The 19473-nt window shown below is 42.9% G+C and overlaps 1 protein-coding gene across 1 annotated transcript in view; it reads right to left on the reverse strand.

Moving 5' to 3' along the window:
* Positions 1-6373: 6373 nt before the first annotated feature.
* The window catches only part of PAK3 (p21 (RAC1) activated kinase 3), a 35586-nt gene continuing 22486 nt past the window's right edge, over positions 6374-19473 (reverse strand). The window contains exons 8-15 of the mRNA XM_003208437.4: positions 18390-18453; positions 14759-14807; positions 12458-12570; positions 11281-11398; positions 10378-10477; positions 9816-10012; positions 8788-8925; positions 6374-6661 (exon numbers count right to left, since the gene is read on the reverse strand). Coding sequence (XP_003208485.1) covers positions 6572-6661; positions 8788-8925; positions 9816-10012; positions 10378-10477; positions 11281-11398; positions 12458-12570; positions 14759-14807; positions 18390-18453 — 869 coding nt within the window. The 3' untranslated portion in view covers positions 6374-6571. The remainder of the gene's footprint in view (positions 6662-8787; positions 8926-9815; positions 10013-10377; positions 10478-11280; positions 11399-12457; positions 12571-14758; positions 14808-18389; positions 18454-19473) is intronic.

Consider the following 19473-nt stretch of genomic DNA (forward strand, 5'->3'; position numbering starts at 1 on the left):
TTAAAACAGATAACATGTCCTAAAAAAGGAATGTACAGCAAAATGAGATACATTTCTGATAAACAATGAAAATGTAGGCTCCTCCTCTGTTTACTTTTGTCTGGATACCCTGAATAAAAAACCTAGCAGACACCAGTCTAGATCTAAACTGGTTGCTTCAGACTAAACTGGAGTTTAGAGTTTGTTACATCCTGATCCAGTCAAGAGTTGCAGAATTCTTTTGCAGATCTTCCTAAAGTGTATGTCTGCATGCATAGCATCTGCAGTGCAGATGCAGCACCAGTACACCAGAGCAGCTCCCAGTGTGAATTTGGGCTCCACTTGGGAAGGTGGTGCTCTTTTCACCAAGGGCTACACAGTGCTTTGCTACTGGTTCCCATCTTGAGCAGCTCTCCTGCTACAGCAGATAGCAGCAGCTTGTGAGTGTCACACCTGAAGAGCTGAGAGGCTTTTTTCTTGTTGCTGTTCTACAGACTGATTTAGCAGCATTATTTAACACTAATATAAACAGTGTGACAAAAAGCAATTGCCTCTGTGCATCTTTAGCTCAAAGGTAAAAAATCTCAGCAGATATGGATGTAAGAGAATTGCATGCTTCAAATTTTCTATGCTGACTCACTTCTGACATGAATAGCTTTGCATGATGGAACAAAGGAACAAGAGCAGCTCCCTGCTATCCACCTGCTCCCTTGGCCATGCAACACCCCTGGGGACTGACCTCAGTACCTAGAGCTGTATCAGTACTTGCTTATTAAAGCAGCAAGGTGATGCTGCCAAGGAATCCAGCAACCAAATTCTCACCAAATTCTCACCAACTTCAGTGGGAACAGAAGCAGTACCTGTATCTGTCCAGCACCACAACAGACTTAGATATCAAATGAAACATAGAATATTCAGCAGCAAAAGTATCTGACTTCAAAAAACGACCAGCTGCCACTATTCACGCATGTTTTCAATAGTGTTCTGTCAGCCTGTGACAACTGGAAGCCCTTGATGCAAGCACTGACTTGAGATGGCTGGCCACAGACTCTAGGTTAAGCACAAAGTGGAGGATAACTCTGTCCAGACCAGGCTTAAAGATTTTAAATGTTGCTGTAAACAGGCAGTTCAAAGGGCAGAAAAATGAGTACCTCAAGCACTTTATCTGAGCCAGTTACACAATCTTGGTTAGCAGTCACTGAGTATAGAAAGAGGCAAATAAAGAAACAACACTCAGTCACAGAGATTAGAAAGAACAGGACTTTTGAAAGATCTTTTACATTTATCTCCTCGGAAAACAAGCTGTTTCAAGCCCCTGAAAAGACTGAAGGACAGAGGAGAGGTGGCACACAAACAGTACTCATGTTCTCAGTTTGTACACTTCTTCCCTTAGAACACTGTGACTAAAACAAGTGTGCATGTGGCTGCTGGCTCTTCTGACCCACGTTCACAACTGCCACCTTCAACCACTGCATCCAGCTGTGGTCCTTGCAGCTTTGATTCCATTTGACACGTAAACTGGGCCAGGCAAAACATTAGTGAGCCTCACAGAAACCAAGCATGATCCCCAAGCAGTTACGAATGTGGTGCCACTCAATTAAAGCACAAGGCATCTAACACAGATATGCTGAAGCTTGTATGCAATCTGCTGGGAAGCTGTCCAGTGCAATTTTCCACATTATCAACTTTAACAAATTATATTGCTCCCTAGTTTTCTTAGTCACATTCTAGCAGAACATGAGTACTTGCTTGGAAGAATAGGTAAGCATTGAGAACAAAGTTTGCAGGCTCCTACCTTCATGGCAGATCAAAGGGCATCTGCAAAGAGCATGTAAGCATCCCTCCTTCTCCTTCCTGTACTGCTTTTCCCTCTGAGATGACTTTTATCATCAAAGACGCATGCAACCATTGGCAGGCTCAAGAAAGTGATTGTTTATATACATGACACATGCCTGAGATTATGGCAGTCAACTCTAACACATGTATAAGCAAGATTTTTGCAACCTTCATCCAGAAAAAGAAATTACCCTGTCAGCTCAAGGACAGACACAAGCAAAGAAAAATTTTAAACCTGCCCTCCTCCCCCACCCCCCCCCAAGAATTCCAGATTGCATCCAAAGAAACCTCAAATAAAGGTATTTCAAAGCTTTCCCTTGAAATAAAGGTAGTTCTTTGCCCATTTCCTGAAAACCAGGGTTTCAAAATTAAGGATACCTATCCACTCTGTTAAAAAAAAACAAAATCTGCATCTTCATCAGCTTGCCCCATCACTAAGTTACTGCATGTGTACTAACAGTAGTCTGCCAAGAAGGTTTGTGGACCACTCTCTCGGTAACACTTTGCAAGGCTAAGCTGGTTAGTGTACACTCTGGGTGCCGAGCAAAGAACAGCTGGCTCCTGTATTTCATGGTAGGGGCTAGCAGAAGTCTCTCTCTCGGTCCTTGTCCAGTTGTGACAACCAACACCCAACACCACTGAGCAAACAAATGCATACATGTACAAGCTCAGTGTGAGGAATGCTCTGTGGCAAAAGCAATGACTGTACCGGAACTGCAGGTAATAGGATACGGTGATATTTCCTACAACTAGCAGAGGAGAACTTTCCTTTTTGTGGTGACTGGACCACACTTTATTTTTAGTGGCAGGATGGGGGGGAACTAACCGAAGACCTGCTGAGGTGCAGCCACTGGCATCAGAGAAATCCAACACATGCAGCTAAAAAAAAATCATACTTGAGCTCATTTCTGTGCTAAGTCTGCCAAACAGTATCCGAAGATGGAGAACAGACAGATTTACAGAAGTGCAGGACACAGAAGTAAGAATGCAACCCCGGCCCGAGTTTGTGAACAAACCCTGAGAGCACTGTGAGATCCACCCCCATGCAGGCTCCTAGGAGCGTGTGTGGAATTCTTAATAGGTACATTTGTGGTTTTTTTTTTCTCTTTTTCTTTTTTTTGTTAAATAAATAATCTTTCCTGTGCTTCTCAAGCTTCCCTGACTTTACTGCTGTCATACTTCTGGCCCAGAACTCATTAAAACCACAGCAAGCTAACAAGTCATTTTCACACATCTTCATTGCAGGGATAGGAATCATAGTCAAGCTCTAGATAGTTGGTTGATTTTTGTTTTTTTTTTCTCCACCATTTAATGAATTTAAAAATAAAGACAATTAACCAGTTTTTTAGAACCTTGGAATGAAAGTGTTTGAAACATACAACATTTATCTATGCATTTGGCAACAAAACAGCCTATTCCTAATACTTTCAAAAATATATATAACTAATTGCTTAATCTGAAGATAGCAGTCCAAAAACACCCGAGATGATTCCAGAGATTTTATATTTGCTTTGTTTCTTCCTGGAAAGTTACTGCTATTGTCAGTCCTAGCTTCCTACTTGTAAATAATGTACAAGACTTGCCCCTTTCAGGACAGACTTTTTTATTACTATTTTATTCCACATTTCCTATCAGAGTTGGGAAATGATAAAAGCAGCTGCCGTCCTTCAGTATCTGATGACAGAGAACTTTGTGCCAGAGGCTGTCTGAAGGGCAGGGATGCTAGAGGTGCACTGCCCTGAATGTAAAGCAGTCCCAGATAGGCAATTAGTCATGATGAAAAAAAGCCACTGGCAGAAATGATTCCTGTTGAATACTATCATCTGCCTCACAGGATGTTTTTTTAACCAGAAAAATCTCTAGATTTGCAAATGCAAAGAAAAATAAATATAGCATTTAATAAAATAAAAAGTAAGGCCTCTTACTAAAGAAGTTGTATTTAAAAAGCCAGTGCCAACAATATTCTGTATGCTGGAGCATACTCTGATTAGAAAAAGAATAATGCTGTCAATTTTCTGTATTTATTTGTTATCTTTTGTGAAACTTAACTGAAAAGTAGGGATGCTGAAATATTTGCTTAAGAAAATAAATTGAAAAAAAGAACAAGTAGTGTGATCTGTTAATGTAAGCGTATCGTATGTCCAGCAAATGTGTGCCATAAAAAAGTGCTTTCCTTCTAAAGGATGGCCATCTGTTCCTTTGTGGGTAGGAAAAAAATTAATGCTATACTGGAAGGAGAAACTGCCACTAGTTTCTTCATTACTTACATGGAATAAAAATGCTTTATTCAGAATAACGCTTTACAAATTGAGGGCAGCTCTTCTCAACTCTAAATGCCTCTTTTTTTTTTCCTCAGAGAAGCCCATCTCCCAGATAGATAGCTTGAGCTGACAGAGAAGAACATAGGCTTGCAAAAGAAACAAACATCTTTTCTTACTTGACAACTGAAAATCAAACCTGTTGTGCTCCCCAGGAAGGTGAGACCTTAAGGCCTTTCATTACTTAAAGGGAGCTTATAAACAGGAGGGAGATTGACTTCTTACATGGTCTGATAGTGACAGAACAAGAGTGAACAGTTTAAATCTAAAGAGGAGAGATTTAGGTTAGATGTTAGGAGGAAATCCTTTACTCAGAGAGGGGTGAGGCACTGGCACTGCTGCCCAGAGCTGTGGGAGCCCCATCCCTGGAGGTACTCAATGCCAGGCTGGATGGGGCCCTGGGCAGCTTGATCTGGGGTGGGGCAACCAGCCCACGGCAGGGAGTTGGAGCTGGATGGGCTTTAAGGTCCCTTCCAACCCAACCCATGCTGTGATTCTGTGAACCTCAATGAGCACTGCCTCTGTCGATTGCCTCAGCAAAGAGACCAAGACAGACAGAGTGAGTGGGGGTGGGGTGGTTAGCAGTATGAACGACACTTTCAACACAAAGACGGTAACTAAATAAGACGACAAAACCAGACAAACTAATGGCCTAATTCAAGAATAGCCCAAGCATCCTTCATTCGTACCGGCAAAACGTGAAGGTTTTTAGTACCTTAAGGCTGCTTAGCCCTTTGCGGGAGCAGGCCTAAAGCATGAACTACAGCAAAAAGCTGTTTTACTCCTTTTTTTGCTCATCGGATATAGGTGTTGATTCAGTTGCTGTTTTGAAGGTCTTTCATTAGTTGTACTACTAAAATAAAGCAACCAATACTCCATACAAATGCTTTTTCTGAGTGAAGCCACACTCTTTCAGAAAAAAATAAATAAAACGCAAATGGTATACTAAAACTGTTCTGCTCTCTTACAAATCAGCAGACTAGTCAAGCACAATCCTGTCACATCCAAGGCTCACTCTCTCCCAGCAACTCAGAACTGCTTGCTGCAGTGCTTGCTGTATGGAGGAGGACATATAGCAGGCTGGTTTTATGGCTCTATATAGTTCTGCAGTCTGCTCTGCATTTCTTGCTCACTGCAGAGCTCCAGGTTTAAATGCACTTACTTCCAAAGTTGTCTGCTGGACTGACTCAGGCAGAACCAAATCCTGGAAGCCATCACTCATTTTCATCAGTGTCGCAATTTAGGCATGCAAGTTCTGCCATGAAAAGGACACTCACCTGCCAAAAGCCTGCAGAGTAGCCTGGTCATCATTCCCTCTGTTAAGAGGAGCACAGATGCTACTAACCTTTCCTGGGAACTATAAGAGGACCAGGAGAGCAGACGTCCTCAGAAGTGACAGCAACACCCAGGCTGTTTTCCTCTCTTCAACTCCTGTACAAACTGAAGAAGGCTACTCCCACCACTCTGCACATTTTGGAACACAACTACAATTAACCTCAAGAGCTGCCTACTGCCAGTTTGGAGCTGACACTATGATCAGTGCAGTGCCAGGAAGAGGCGATTGCCCAGCGATGGCCTGCTGCTGCAAGCACCTTCCTCCAGTCTGGGTCACAGACCTGAGGCTGCTCTGCAGAGGGGTCCATGAGGCTCAGCACTGGGCAAGGCTGGGCCTGCTCTCACTTCACATTTCTCTTACAGCTTTGCATCAGACAAGCCCTTTCTGAGCAAACTGATCTTTCTGCTTTCTCAATTTAGTAAGACTCTCACCCCTATTATAACTAGTTTTACAAATGAAAATGTCAAGAACAGAAACACTATATATTCACAGCTGAGCCTGTATCTCAACAGGATGTTTTGACTGCTCCACTCCTGATTTGTTTTTGATTGGAAATGCAATTTCTCTTTCTTCCTCATTGAGAAGTGCAATGACTAGGCAAATACCAGTGAGTGGGCTGTATTCTAAAGGCAGTATAATCTGGAGTTATAAATTAAGACCCTTTTCCAATTCCAAACCATACAAGAAAACCCCAAAACATAAAAGGGACTTTGCATCTTTAAGAAACAACTGACAATTTAAAAGTGAATGTACAGCTTATTCACAGGATGAGAAGGAAGGGAATCTTCCAACTGAATTTGCTTTACCTTGGAAATGGCTGAGGCAGCAAAGCATTTTCTGTCATTACCTCTGTCTTAAGCCCTGTTTCATCTTAAAAATAAATTAAGGAGCCAGAAAGCAGGAAGAAGACGTAAGTTTTTACTCCTTGAGGGACTGGAGAACAGTTATTCTCCCCTCCTACCACGACTGCGACTGTTGGTCTGTCCATCCATCCATCCATCCATCCGTCTGTCCTGCAGCAGAAGAGTTGAGGTTCTATAGAGTTCTTTTTCTCAGTCCTGCTCTGGAGTGAGCTGGCATGGGAGAATGCCAGCCCAAAGCACTAGCGGCTGCTGTTCTTAATCGCTTCCTTTGCTGCAATGATCAGAGGAGTCAGGCTGGAGAGGGGCTTGGCTAGTTTTAAAAATGGATGCTGCCCAAAGGAAAGAAAGAAAAAAAAGTTACCTTCAAAGTCAGTTACAGGCTCAAGAAGTATTCTTCTATTTATTAGGGATACGCAGGACTGTGGAGACCTTTGCAAGAGCACGATCAAGACCACCTGATGTGCATGAATTTGTACAAGTCTGTGGGGCCTCATAAAATGCAACTCAGGGTCCCAAAGGACCTGACTGATGTGGCTGCCAAACTACTTTCCACTATACTCAAGAAGTCATGACTGGCTACTTGCTGTCCTAATAGCCCAGTTCCTTTCATGGAACTTCAAATACTTAGCTTTCTTTTTTTTTTTCTTTTTTCTTAAGACAGGCTATTTTAGTTGTCCAGGAAGACTGGGAACGTAAGCCATTTCTGAGGGAACTCCAATACCACTAGAAGTTGTGAAAGCCACTGAGGTCCAACTTTTAGGAACCAAGATTGGAGTAAGGAGACAACCTGCCTCTCCTTGTGCCAGCTGACACTCTGACAGCACAGACACACCATGCTGCAAAACTATCTACCAGTTTATGCCTGCCACAAAACCTGGCAGTAAAACAGTAGCAGTTCTCATCTACCCAGCTATGCCAGGCAGCAGACAGTGAGTAACAAGTCCCACTCAGCTGTCCTTATCTCAGTGGCAGAAGCCTTCAGAAGTGGGGCAGGATGGATAAACCTGAGCACTCTCACCACTGGCCCCCCTGACATTCACTATGAGCACCCCAAAACTCCTTTTATCACACAGCCAAATCTCTGGCCATTTTGCTGTGATTGGTATCAGTGGCTTCCTCCTGTCCCTAACTCTGTGTACAGCAGTTATCAACACCATTTCAAGCCTCTGAATCTGGTGCCACTCCGATTCAGTTACAACATATAACTCAGTATAGATCAAAATACTTTCGGTTTTTTTTTGCTTGAAAGGCCACAGTCTGGAGATGGATATGTAAGTATTAATCAGATTCCTCTCCCATTAACAGTTTTCTCTCCAAATGGGGAAGATAGGGATTTTATGGGTGACCATTCAGTAGCTATGAAACTAGTTGCAAGATTGTACCCAGAGAGTAGTGATCAATGTCTCAATGTCTGGATGGAGATTAGTGACAAGTGGTATCCCTCAGAGGTCAGTACTAGGACTGACGATCTTCAGTATCAATGGCACTGACAGTGGAATCAAATGCTTTCTCAATAAGTTTTCAGATGACACCAAGCTGTGTGGTGTGGCTGACACACCCAAGGGATGGGATGCCTTCCAGAGAGACTGAGACAGGCTCAAGCAGTGGGCCCAGGAGAACCTCATGAGGTTCAACAAGTGTCCAAGGGTTGCATCTGGGTCATTACCTCCATTGTCGATACAAGCTGACAGGATTGAACTCAGCTCTGCCAGAAGGACTTGGGGGTACAGAAGGACAGTGAGCTAGACATGAGCCAGTAATGTGCTCTCACAGCCCAGAAAGGGCACCAGATCCTGATCTGCATTGAAAGCAGTGTGGTAAGCAGGGCAAGGGAGGGAATCCTGCCCTTCTACTCTGCTCTGGTGAGATCTCTATCTGGAGTACTGTGTCCAGATGCGGAGTCCTCAGTCAGTACAGGAGAGAAATGGACCTGTTGGAGCATGGCCAGATGAGGGGTACAGAAATGGTCTGAGGGATAAAATATCTCCCCTACAAGGACAGGCTGAGAGAGCTGAGGCCGTGCAGCCCAGTGAAGGGAAGTCCTGGGGAGATCTGACAGCAGTCTTTCAGTATCTAAAGGGGGGCTGTAAGAAGGAAAGGAACAGACTCTTTAGCAGGGTCTGTTGTGATAGGACAAGGGAAAATGGTTTTAAACTAAAAGATAGACTGGATATAAGGAAGTTTTTTACAAAAAGTACAAGAGTAGTGAAGCATTAGAATAGATTGCCCAGTGAGGTGTTGGATGCCCTGTCCCTGCAGACATTCAGGGTTAGGCTGGACTGGTCTCTGTGCACTCTGATTGAGCTGTAGATGTCCCTGTTCACTAACGGGTAGTTAAGCTAGATGACGTTTAAATGTCCTTTCCAACTCAAACAACTCTGTCATTCTATGATTAACTGATGAGAATGCCATTATATATTGCACCCACTTTACTTGCAGCCACTTCCCATTTTACCTGCAAAAGCTCCTTGGCAGACCCTCGCCTGTCCACATCCATCTCCAGGCAACAGTTCAGAAAGTCACGAAACACAGCAGAGAGTCTCTCAGGGTTCTGCAGCTCCGGTGTCCCATTTGTAGCTATCAGATACAGTGCCTGAGAAAAACAGAAATGCAAGACTCCAACTGTTTCCAAGAAGACCCAGGAACATTTTTTCAGAAAGAATACAAGACCGAAGTTTGTATGTTTGTCATTCGCATTTCTTAAGTAGCATGGCCAGGTAGCTATTTGTAGCTTTTGTTTGTTCTTTCAGTCTGCATCACAGAGTTTGGGTGCCAGACGGAGTGCATCCTTGCTACTGTGAGAAGAACTAAAGGTCATGCTGTATACAAGTTCTAGCCTTAATAAAAATCATGTGTATACGAAGGTGCAAGATTAATTTCCTCAGATTCCTGTCTCCCATCAGGAATTAACTATGTAGCATTTATCTGTTTATCCATTATGAGTGATTTCCTTAGTATACATTCCTCCTCCACTACAGTTTCATTTTAAGAGCTGATATAAATTTGAAAACTTTAAAACAAAAATTCATTACTTTATTGCAAGTATCCGTGCATTTTAGAAAATCATTGGTAATAAAAATTACAGCATTACAATAACCAATGCCACTTCCTGAAAGGATGAGGTAACCCATCTACACTGACCTGTGTTTGAAAATACTTCTGCCTGCAGATATAGTTGAAACTCTTTTCATAAAGATTCATCAGTGGAGAAATTTGCCACAGAGAAATCCATGTCAGAGATGGAGCTAACAGAGATTTCACAAACTGCCTGAGAAATTTTGCATCATTAACACAAAACCAACAGATTTCTGAACTGGCTCCACGTTACTGGTCTGTTAGTGTTCTCTCATGTTGATGTGCTCCAGTGACGTTTTTACAGGCTGTCCTTGTTGGAACCAGCCCAAGCTGATGTAAATGGGATTTTGTTTCTAAGCATGGGAGTGCTTAAGTAGACAGTGGTGTCTGATTCTATTTGTACCTTACCCTGAGAGGATTTTCATTAAGGTAAGGAGGTTCTCCTTCCACCATTTCTATTGCCATGATCCCAAGTGACCAGATGTCAACTTTGGGGCCATATGCTTTTCTTGTCACCACTTCCGGTGCCATCCAGTAAGGAGTCCCGACCATTGTGCTCCTTTTACTCTGCTCGGGGGTGATCTGAGCACAGAAGCCAAAATCAGCTGAGGACAAAAACAAGTGTTGTTAAAGCCATCTAGAATTATGAAGCCAAGAAAAGAGATCCCCACTTTATGCCTAAGAACGTCTTGTTGAATCTAGCTGGAAAAGTGGTCATGGCTGTTTACTCTGCAGTGACTTTTATGCACTCAAGACTTCAGGTGATAAACTCTGGTCTCTGGAAAGGGCATGCACAAATAAAGGACAGATATTACACCTTCCTCCTTTCCATATTTCTCTGTGTGTTGGAATTGTGCTTGCAGCAGTGCTCAGTACACTATCACAGGCACTCCTTTGGGTAACTAGCAGTCAGTCAGATGCAGCCCTGCACCCCATCCTGGGAAAGCTGTGCTTGGCCAGGAATACCTACTCAATTTGACAGATCCATCCATTCCGAGAAGAATATTGTCGCTTTTTATGTCTCTGTGAATCACTTGGTTTGAATGAAGGAAATCCAGTGCTTGCAGGCACTGATAGATATAAAAAAAAAAACACAAGGGTAAAAATTAATGACCTGATTTCATCACACAAGAAAGGAAATGACTATAAAAGATTTAATTTCTAGAAGAATTGACAGTAATGGCAGAATATTGTGTTGTCAGGAGGAACAGCTTGCTGCTTCAACACTACTAGAATAATAACTTTCTAAATGAAGGCACATTAACTTTGGAAAAAGAAACGTCAGTTATTGTTACTGACTGTCCCCTAAAAGCACAGACCGAATGACTGCTGTTAAAATGAATGTGCCATTCTCGTCCATTTGACAAACTATTATTTGCCAAAAAGAAAAAGTCATTTTCTTCAGGATGAAGCGGATCACTTTTGGGTGGAAGGTTGCATGACAAAGATTTTACTGTTACGTCCTACAGCGGATTTGGAAATAACATGTTAGTCATTTTTCAGAAGCAAATACCATTTTGGGTGGAACGCTACCCTTTTAAGTTGAAAACTGTGACAAATGAGTCTCTATTTTTCTTTATTATTTTAAAATTCTGCCACTAGCTTGTCTGCTTTTACAGGCCAGGAATGCAGTATGGACATACTCCAGATAAATGTTGGAAGAGGCAAAGCTGAGAACAGTAAAACTTAGAGAACAGTGCAATTCCAAAGCATAGTGCAGTGATACTGGCAGGCGGTTCACTAAACACCCTCTTCTTCTCCCATATTAAAAAAGCAACACAAAGATCTGGACACAACATCACTCATGTTCGTTGCACCTGCTTAAAAGTACCATTCTGTCCCAGTAATCAGAAATGCAGTTGGGATCCCTTACCTCCCTACAGACAGCTGCTATCTGCCCTTCATCCATACATGTCTCTGTAACAACATCAGTTAGAGAGCCTCCAGCCAAGTATTCCATAACCACCCAGAGCTCATCACCTACTAGATAGCTGAAAGAAGACAACAATAGATTTCATTAATGTGAATGTGTGTAACTAAATTGTCTTAGGAAAATTACCACAGTTATTTTTCTTACCAGTTCATTTTTAAATGAAGACAGAATAAAATGAATGGACGTTCCTTCTAGGCCATGGAGTACTAGAAAATGCTGAAACATAGTGCTAAAAAACTGTGCAGTCCAAATGAGAAAGGCAGATAAATAAAAAATTATACATCTTAGATGGCAAGTAAGTGAAAAACATAGTTTTTAAGTAAATGTTGAACCAGAATATATCAGATCACCTGGTTCATCATTGTAAACACAGAAAAATAATAGTGTAAGACAACATAACTTTCATAGTAACCACGACAGGGATGCGTGTACCACAGAGAACAGGGAATGCTTGACAGTTTGGAAAACCTTACATAAATACATTCAGAAATAGAAAAAACAGCTTAAAAACTGGCAAATTATGTGTGTCTAGAAACAAGAACCTAGTCTTTCTGGCACCCACAGCAATGGAAAACAGCCAGAAAAGCCAAAGAGCATAATTTCTATGGTGATATATTTGCATAATATGCAGAAAATATGACCAACTTAAGAACAGTGGAACTACAAGCAGTTGTTTTAGTAAGATAGGGCTGGTCAAAGTCTTTGAAAATACTCAGAACAGCATATTCCATCTAAATAAGCACTTCTGTGCTGTACAGGTGACAGAACACTGTCCAGAGAGGTCGTGGATTCTCCTTGAAGATCTTCAAAAGGTTCTGGATTTGGGCCTGGGCACCCTGCTCTGGTGGCCCTGCTGGAGCAGGGCTGGGAGCAGCTGAACCCAGGGCTCCCTGCCAGTCTCAACTAGTTTGGGCTCCTGTGGCATGCCAGGGATTAACATACAAAGACCAATCTTTTCCCATGCATTTGCACATATACACACACATATATATATATAAACATATTTATAGATAAGTAATAAAGAGGTCAGTTTTCTGTCAATGACTAAAGGCTTTTCTCAATCTTTGACTTGAAGTATATAAATGAACATTTATGTGAGAATACCAGAATCACTTACCTGTCTAAATAGTTAACAATATTGGGGTTCTTATTTTCCCTCATGACCAGGATTTCATTAATAATTAGTTCCTTTTTGGGCTGTTGTTGGAGATTCATTTGCTTTATGGCCACCTAAAACGACAGTGAAAACAATGCATTAGCTCAAATAGTGTGTTGCACAAGATCAGAACCAACAGGGAGTGAGCGTTCTTGGAGCGATGTATGAGAGCTGTGGCAAAGGGTCTTGTTATTAGGCACTGCAAATCAGTAACTTAGAACACCCTATTTCTGTGCTTGCTTGGGTAACAGTTACAGGACAGACAATCATATGTATCTTGCCTCATAAATCTGTAAAAACGATCTTGAAACTATCAATCACAAATCTCTAACACTCTCTGGACTTACGTTCTTCTAAGATGGCCTCAATTTATTTCCCCCATTGTTATCATTCATGCACGTTCTGCAAGCAGCAAATAATTTTATTACCATGAAAACATGTAAAAACTGTTGGAAATTCTTTAATAATTATAGGATTTTAAATGATTATGTCAGCAATTGCTGTCACTCCTGACTTGAGATCATTAAGGTTACATAGACACACACACAAATTCTTGCACTTCCTAGCTTTCTGGATTTTGATTTTGCATCTCAAAAACTGGCATTTTATGGGCACAGCTAGGATTGTGAGTCCATGGCTTCCAGACCACTTGCAGACCTCTAGGAGTGCTTACAAAGCATCCTCCTGTACAGAACACCACTGGAGGTGGTGGAGCATCAGTGGAATCTCACACTCCCAGAGATCAGGTGTGTTTGCTGACAGCCCCAAGCAGCCTCTAAGACACTCCTGTTCCCCCACAGGGGATTTGTTCAGCCTCCCCCCTCTAATCCTGGCTCTTGACATGGTATGAGAACAACCACCCTCTCTCCCTGCTCTCATTTCTGATGTCAAACAGATTCTCCAACAGGATTTGTGCATCGTTTTCAAGAACTCTAGCTTAGAAAAGGAAATGAATGTTAAGACATCACTTTAAATCAGCCACTATCCTGACTTGTCAAAGTTAACACTGCTTTTCTTCAAGATTTGTTTCTTAACCCCTGGGCCCCCAACCAGTCCTTGCCAGGGCGAGGCTGATGTCACCAGGTAGCAGGAGCTGTCACTGACATCACACCCAAACACAGCTGTGTTGTTCAACAGAGATCATTGCCCTTGACCCAAGTTTTCTCATTTTTCAACATCAGCCAGCTTATGAATGAACAAAACACAGAACTGCATTCTAAATATGATTCCTCCTTAATGAGTTCTTTTATTATACTTTGAAGATTACACACACTATAGAAAAAAAGTGAAATAGTATTACTGTCTGAATCAGTGCTCAAGATAAACTGGGAACAAATGACAGCAGCATCCATTAACTAGTTGTTGCATCCAAGTACCTAGCAATGAAAACAGTGTGCCCTTCTCTGAAGGACAACACTTCCCTCCTCGCATTATTTCTGGCAGTTCTTACAAATTCTGCCCAAAAGCAAGCAATGCAACACAATTTATTCCTCACAGCAATAGGGGAAACTGTGACCACCACTTGAGTTCCCCGAGGCCCACAGTCACAGATCTTTAGGTTTTACAATTGGTGTTGTTAACTGACTTATGGCCAGGCCCAGAGGCAGTTTTTAGTACAGAGTTAAATTACACTCACAACATTCTCACTAAGAGCACAATGTCATCTGCGTTTGGGAACTAAGAAATTTGGGAAATTTCTAACCTAACACGTTTACACGGGCAATAAAAACATTTTTAATCAGGCCTGAAAGCTTGTTCAGATTTATTTACAGACATCTCTAAAATATTCATTGAGGGATGACAGACATAACATAGTACTGGGATGGGACCAACAACACCATGGAGAGCACCGACCTCTTCTGAAGACAAAAGGAAATACATCGCTTAGGTCTGCCCTTAGATGCTAAGGGTGAAGCATCAGCTCAGGCACAGAGTGCCCAGGGGCACCAGGACAACCTCGCCCAGGAACTCATGGGCACCTCTTCAGGTGCTGATCAGCACCTCTGTGCAATGGTTGCAGGAGAGCAGACAGCCCAGTAAGCATTCAGTTATGGAGGCAGAGAACCACAATGCTACTGAAGGGCTTTCTCCAAAAAGCTGAAGACAGCAGCTGATGCTCTTTGCAAGCTGACACCAATCCATGCTGAGGAGGAACAGCCTGTGTGCTACAGACCTACAGGCACCCTGAGAGCCCATCCCCAGCTCCTGCCAGAGGGGAAAACACTGAGTGCTGCAAAATCAGCTGGGACAGCTGGTGCTTACCTCTTGTCCTGTGGCAATGTCTATTGCTGTATAAACAGTTCCTGATGCCCTAGAAACAAAACAGCAACCAAAGAATGAGAAGTGGTTTTGTGTCTTGGAGTGAGAACAAGCCCTGACGGAACATCTCTGCTGCCTGCAGTGGTCCTACCCTCCCTCGCTCATTCAGCCCTCCAGCAGCACACAGCACAGCCACCCTCCATCAGGTGGGGAATCCGAGATCAATGTCCAATGTGCTGAGAAAGGGCAGGTGCACATCTCCAATACACCTCCTGAACTATTTTAGTTCAAAATGTAAGGAGGGAGTTGTTTTCACCTTCCCCCAAAAAGCCCCTGGAAAATATTCCCCAGTTTTGCTTTGCTGTTATTTTTTTGATGTTTGGTTTATTTTTTTGCCCCATGAAATTTAACAAGAAATCTAGCTACACCTTCTTAGACTTCTTATTTGAATTTATCTGCAAAATTGAGGCTTCTAGTCATTCTGGGAATCCAAATGCACGTCAGCCCTCTGAAGAAAGGATCTGGAGACAGCTTTCTTAGCATGCAAGGAATTATTCTCCAGCCCTCCTGACACATCACAGCTGGAGCAGGCTAGGATATATGACATCCCACATAAAACCTGAGTGTGACCCAAAACAGGGGAGCCTAAGGCAGCTTCTCTTTGTCAGGAGCCACTCAGCAGCTGCTCGTTAGGTGCACCAGACACGAAGGACTGTTCATGGTGTCTGCATTGTGCTTCCACAACAGACTTAGGTGGTGGTACAGAGCCACCAGAAATAGGTGACCTGCAGACCACACAGTGCTATGCACTGCCTGCCATCTGCCTCTCATTAAGAGGTTCTTCCCCTGCCGTGCTAAGAAGGGCCATCATCAGATGAAATCCCTTTGAGTTTATCAGACAGTGTGGCCCTGTAAACTCCACTGGGGCTTCCTTTGGGTGTGTGCTGCCATCATTTAAGAAACCCATGGCTGCACAGACAGCAAGGCTAGGGAGAGTCTGGAGATTTGAGAAGTAGGAATGTGTGTCTTGCAGGTGTTCTGGTATCTGAAAACACAACATCAGTTTTCTCATTTTTGCCCCACTGCCTGGTTTGTTTCTGTTTATCTCAGGCTGAAATATTTCTGAAAGCCTTACTTCAACCAGCAGCCCTGCACAGCAGTGTTGGGAACAATGCTATCATTGGACATGCTATGTACTCTTTTAATATAAATGCAAATGCGTTTTTCTATGACTAATTGTTGAGATTAATCCAATTTGTTTTCACAAAAAGCCAACACCATTTATTTAGATTTTCTAACACTGTGCTGTACCTCCTGAGTACAGTCCTGTCAGGATTTATTTAAAAATAGCTATTTAAATGAAGATGCCTTTTGGTGTGCTCCAGGCCATCTGTGAAGAGCTCAGATAAAGGTGAGGAATTTAAGTAAGGCTGTGAATTAATTGCAAAGGCTCTGTGACTCTGCATTAAAGACTTTTACTTCGAAGCAGCTATAATTTCTGATCTGTATCTAACTTTTAAATTCTTCTGTAGCATCTTCAGTTTAATGCAGTCAGGCAAGTACCAGAACATACAGCGAGATCTGCTTCACTAAGATGCAGTGAAATACAAACTGCTAAAGCCAACAAACAAACCAATCACCAGAAACTAGACTGCTCCTGGCTCTATCCTGCTTTTGTCTTTCCTAGCTAAGCACAGCTGGAGCAAACACAGCCCCTTTATCAAGCACCAGTTAACGAAGTTCCCTCCAGTGTCAGCAGCATCTTCAGTCCTAAACTGGACTAAAATTACAAACCAGAGATTCAGCACTGAATCAGACCTGTGCTTCAGCTGGCTGCTGTTCACTGCAACGTGGCTAAAAAACCATCACACTGTTTTTTTGCTTACCAAGGCATGGAGCCATGAGGCACTACGGGCTGCTCAGTTCACTTTTCCCAATGTAAGAATCTGCTGTAACCACACCTCACTTAACAGCCTTGCACCCACTCAGTGCTGAAAAGCTGCTCACTTCCCTGCAGTGTAACACTGAGGGCCTAAATGCCAGCCCAACTCCTGTACGGACTGTGGGACGAAGAAACATTACTGAGTGCACTCACTGTTCTAGTATCTGAGAAGAAAAGTTACCGTAATTTAGATTATAAAAGCTACAGCAAGTCTTAAATAAAACCTTTATGCACAGCTGAAGTCCAAGAACAGGTGTCAAAACAGTCCCACATTCATGTGCTCACTGCAATAGCAATGAAGGTCTGAAAGACACCCAGCACAGGTCTAGCTATCCCCCAGGACTGCTGTTTCCATCTAACTCAACCCATAGCACTACCACAGCACACCAGCCCCCCTGTGAGAAGGGTATCCAACTTTCTAGCTGCACAACATCCCAGAGGAAACCTATCTCCATGTCCTTTCAAGGCCACCTGCCTTTCCACCAGTTGCTGAGGCACTTTTGTACAACCTCACTCCTAGCAGTGTCAAAACAAAAGACAGTGAGTGAGGACGACGGTCATTTTGTGACTGACAACAAGAATCTGTTCACATGTTTATTCCGAATCTCACTTCTTCAGCTGACACTTATCTTTGGGAGACTGGCATGGCTCTGAGTGTCCAGTGATATTTTTCCAAGTGACAATAAGAACCAAAGCTGCAGGTAGAAAGCAATCCAGTCTCAGAAAGGGTTTTATACAGTGGATGGAGAAGAAACACCTCCCCACAAGTGTCCTATCAAATCAGATTTATCTACTGAAAAGCCTGCCAGAGAAAGAGCATGAGCGTGCCCAGCTTTCTTCAGTATGTATCAGCTGTAGGTCAGCAACATGCTACTCTGAGATCAAACCTCACTGTTAAGGCAGAATGATATCTCCTGATGTCAGCAAGCAGCATTCTGCCATGCACAGGCAGCAGCATGCTCCTGGTCTGACAGAAACGGCATCAGACCTCCAGAAATTACAACACAGCCAAGGAAGAAAACCTGGACCAAGCAGGGAGTCTGCCAATATTTGAAATGTGTCTCAGATATCTAGCTTCGATGTCACTTCTCTTGTTCTTACTTCCTCACATAGGCAGCATTTCAGATCAGTCCCAATTAGAGTAAGTAAGGTTTCCAAAGAGAACAGCTCAGCAGATCATTTTTGACAGAGCCCCAAATCCTGCAGGATCTCAGCAGTGTACCATCAGGCAGGCAGTGAGTTCCCATGCGAAGTACACTGCACATCTACACCACCTTTATTACTAATTTTTTTGTTTTTGTTTTTGTTTTGTGTCTGTTTCAATTTCTAAACTATGTGGTTATACTCTCAGTCATCAGAGTATTTTTATTGGTAATATATTTTAAAATGTTATTGAGAGCTTTTATTTACATGACAAGTATTATTTGGTAAGTTGCTCCTTCAGACAAGGAAGCAGAATTTTTTTCTTCTTTCCCTAACGTGCATTTATTATTTTAAAACATATAAGAACTATGTCCTCTAAGAAGAGGACAGCAGCAGCAAGGGGTCTTTGACAATTCCTTCTGGCCATAGCTAAAATACTTGTAAGAAGCAAGAGGCTGGAGAATCCAAATCCAGTGTCTGAGTGTGTTGGAGCTTGCCCAGGTTCCCACTTTGCTATCAGAGCAGCAAAATACCCAGCCCACGACTTACCCCTGGCCAATTTTTTCAAATCGAGTGTATTTCTTCTTAGGGTCTCCCACACTCACAATGCTCCCTGAAAGAAAGAAGATAAAAGATGTTCACTTGAAAATGGAGATACCGCCTTCGGACAGATCAGAAATGCAGCCACACTGCCCAGGGCTGCCAGCTGCATGTGGGCTGTTGGGTAACAACAGCAAAGCTGGCAGCAGCACAGGCAGCCCCACAGAAACTGGCTTCCTGCAGTCCTTTGGAGATTGCTCTGTGTGACAGGGAACTGACAGCACAGAAGAAAACTCATAGGAGATGGAAATCAGAAATGAGCAAGTATCAGTGCAAGTGCTTCTCTGTTTACAAACACTGACGAGATCTGGAATAACAGAGCCTTATTTCCTTATAGATAAATACTCTGATTCTACAGAAGGTTTAATACTCTCAAAGATTAAATGCCCCTAGGGTTCTGGAACCAATTTTTATGAAGAGATTCACTGTCAGAATAGGAAGACTACAGTGTAGTGTTTCCAGGTAGAACTCTTCTCAGCTTTTCAGTCGTTTGCCAAAATTTTGGTCTCGCCCTTTTAAAAAAAGTACATCTTGTAACACTATTTTTAGAAACTATGATCCTCATAATTGATTATCGGGTTAAGCTACAAAGGAGACCTTGCTTGTGCCATTCTAACAACTGCACTCCTTTCCTTCACTCTGATCCAGGCAACAAGCATCTGGCCTGACTCTCAGTGGTGCACAAATGCTGATTTTCACCATTAGGAGAACCACGCTGCCTTAGGAGACCAGCAGTACACCTCAGGAGCTGACACTGCAAGGAAAGCTGCACCAGTGAGATGCTGTGGTTGCACCAGTGCAGGTGCAGGACACACAAAGCAGGGCAGGTGGGCTGCTGCCATGGGCATGGGGCAGCCGAGGTCCAGAAGCAGTCTGGAGCACGTGTGCCACTGAAGCCACAATGACAACATGCACAGCTTGCTGGTTTCCTGCCCACTCAGAGACGTAGGCAGTCTGAATGAGAAGGAGAGTGCAGTAATTAGGATACTATGTTTGTACCAAGTGAAAGAGCCCAAATCTGATAAATTCAAAC

Source organism: Meleagris gallopavo, chromosome 9 (genome assembly GCF_000146605.3).
Source record: "Meleagris gallopavo isolate NT-WF06-2002-E0010 breed Aviagen turkey brand Nicholas breeding stock chromosome 9, Turkey_5.1, whole genome shotgun sequence".
Classification (NCBI taxonomy): Eukaryota; Metazoa; Chordata; class Aves; order Galliformes; family Phasianidae; genus Meleagris; species Meleagris gallopavo.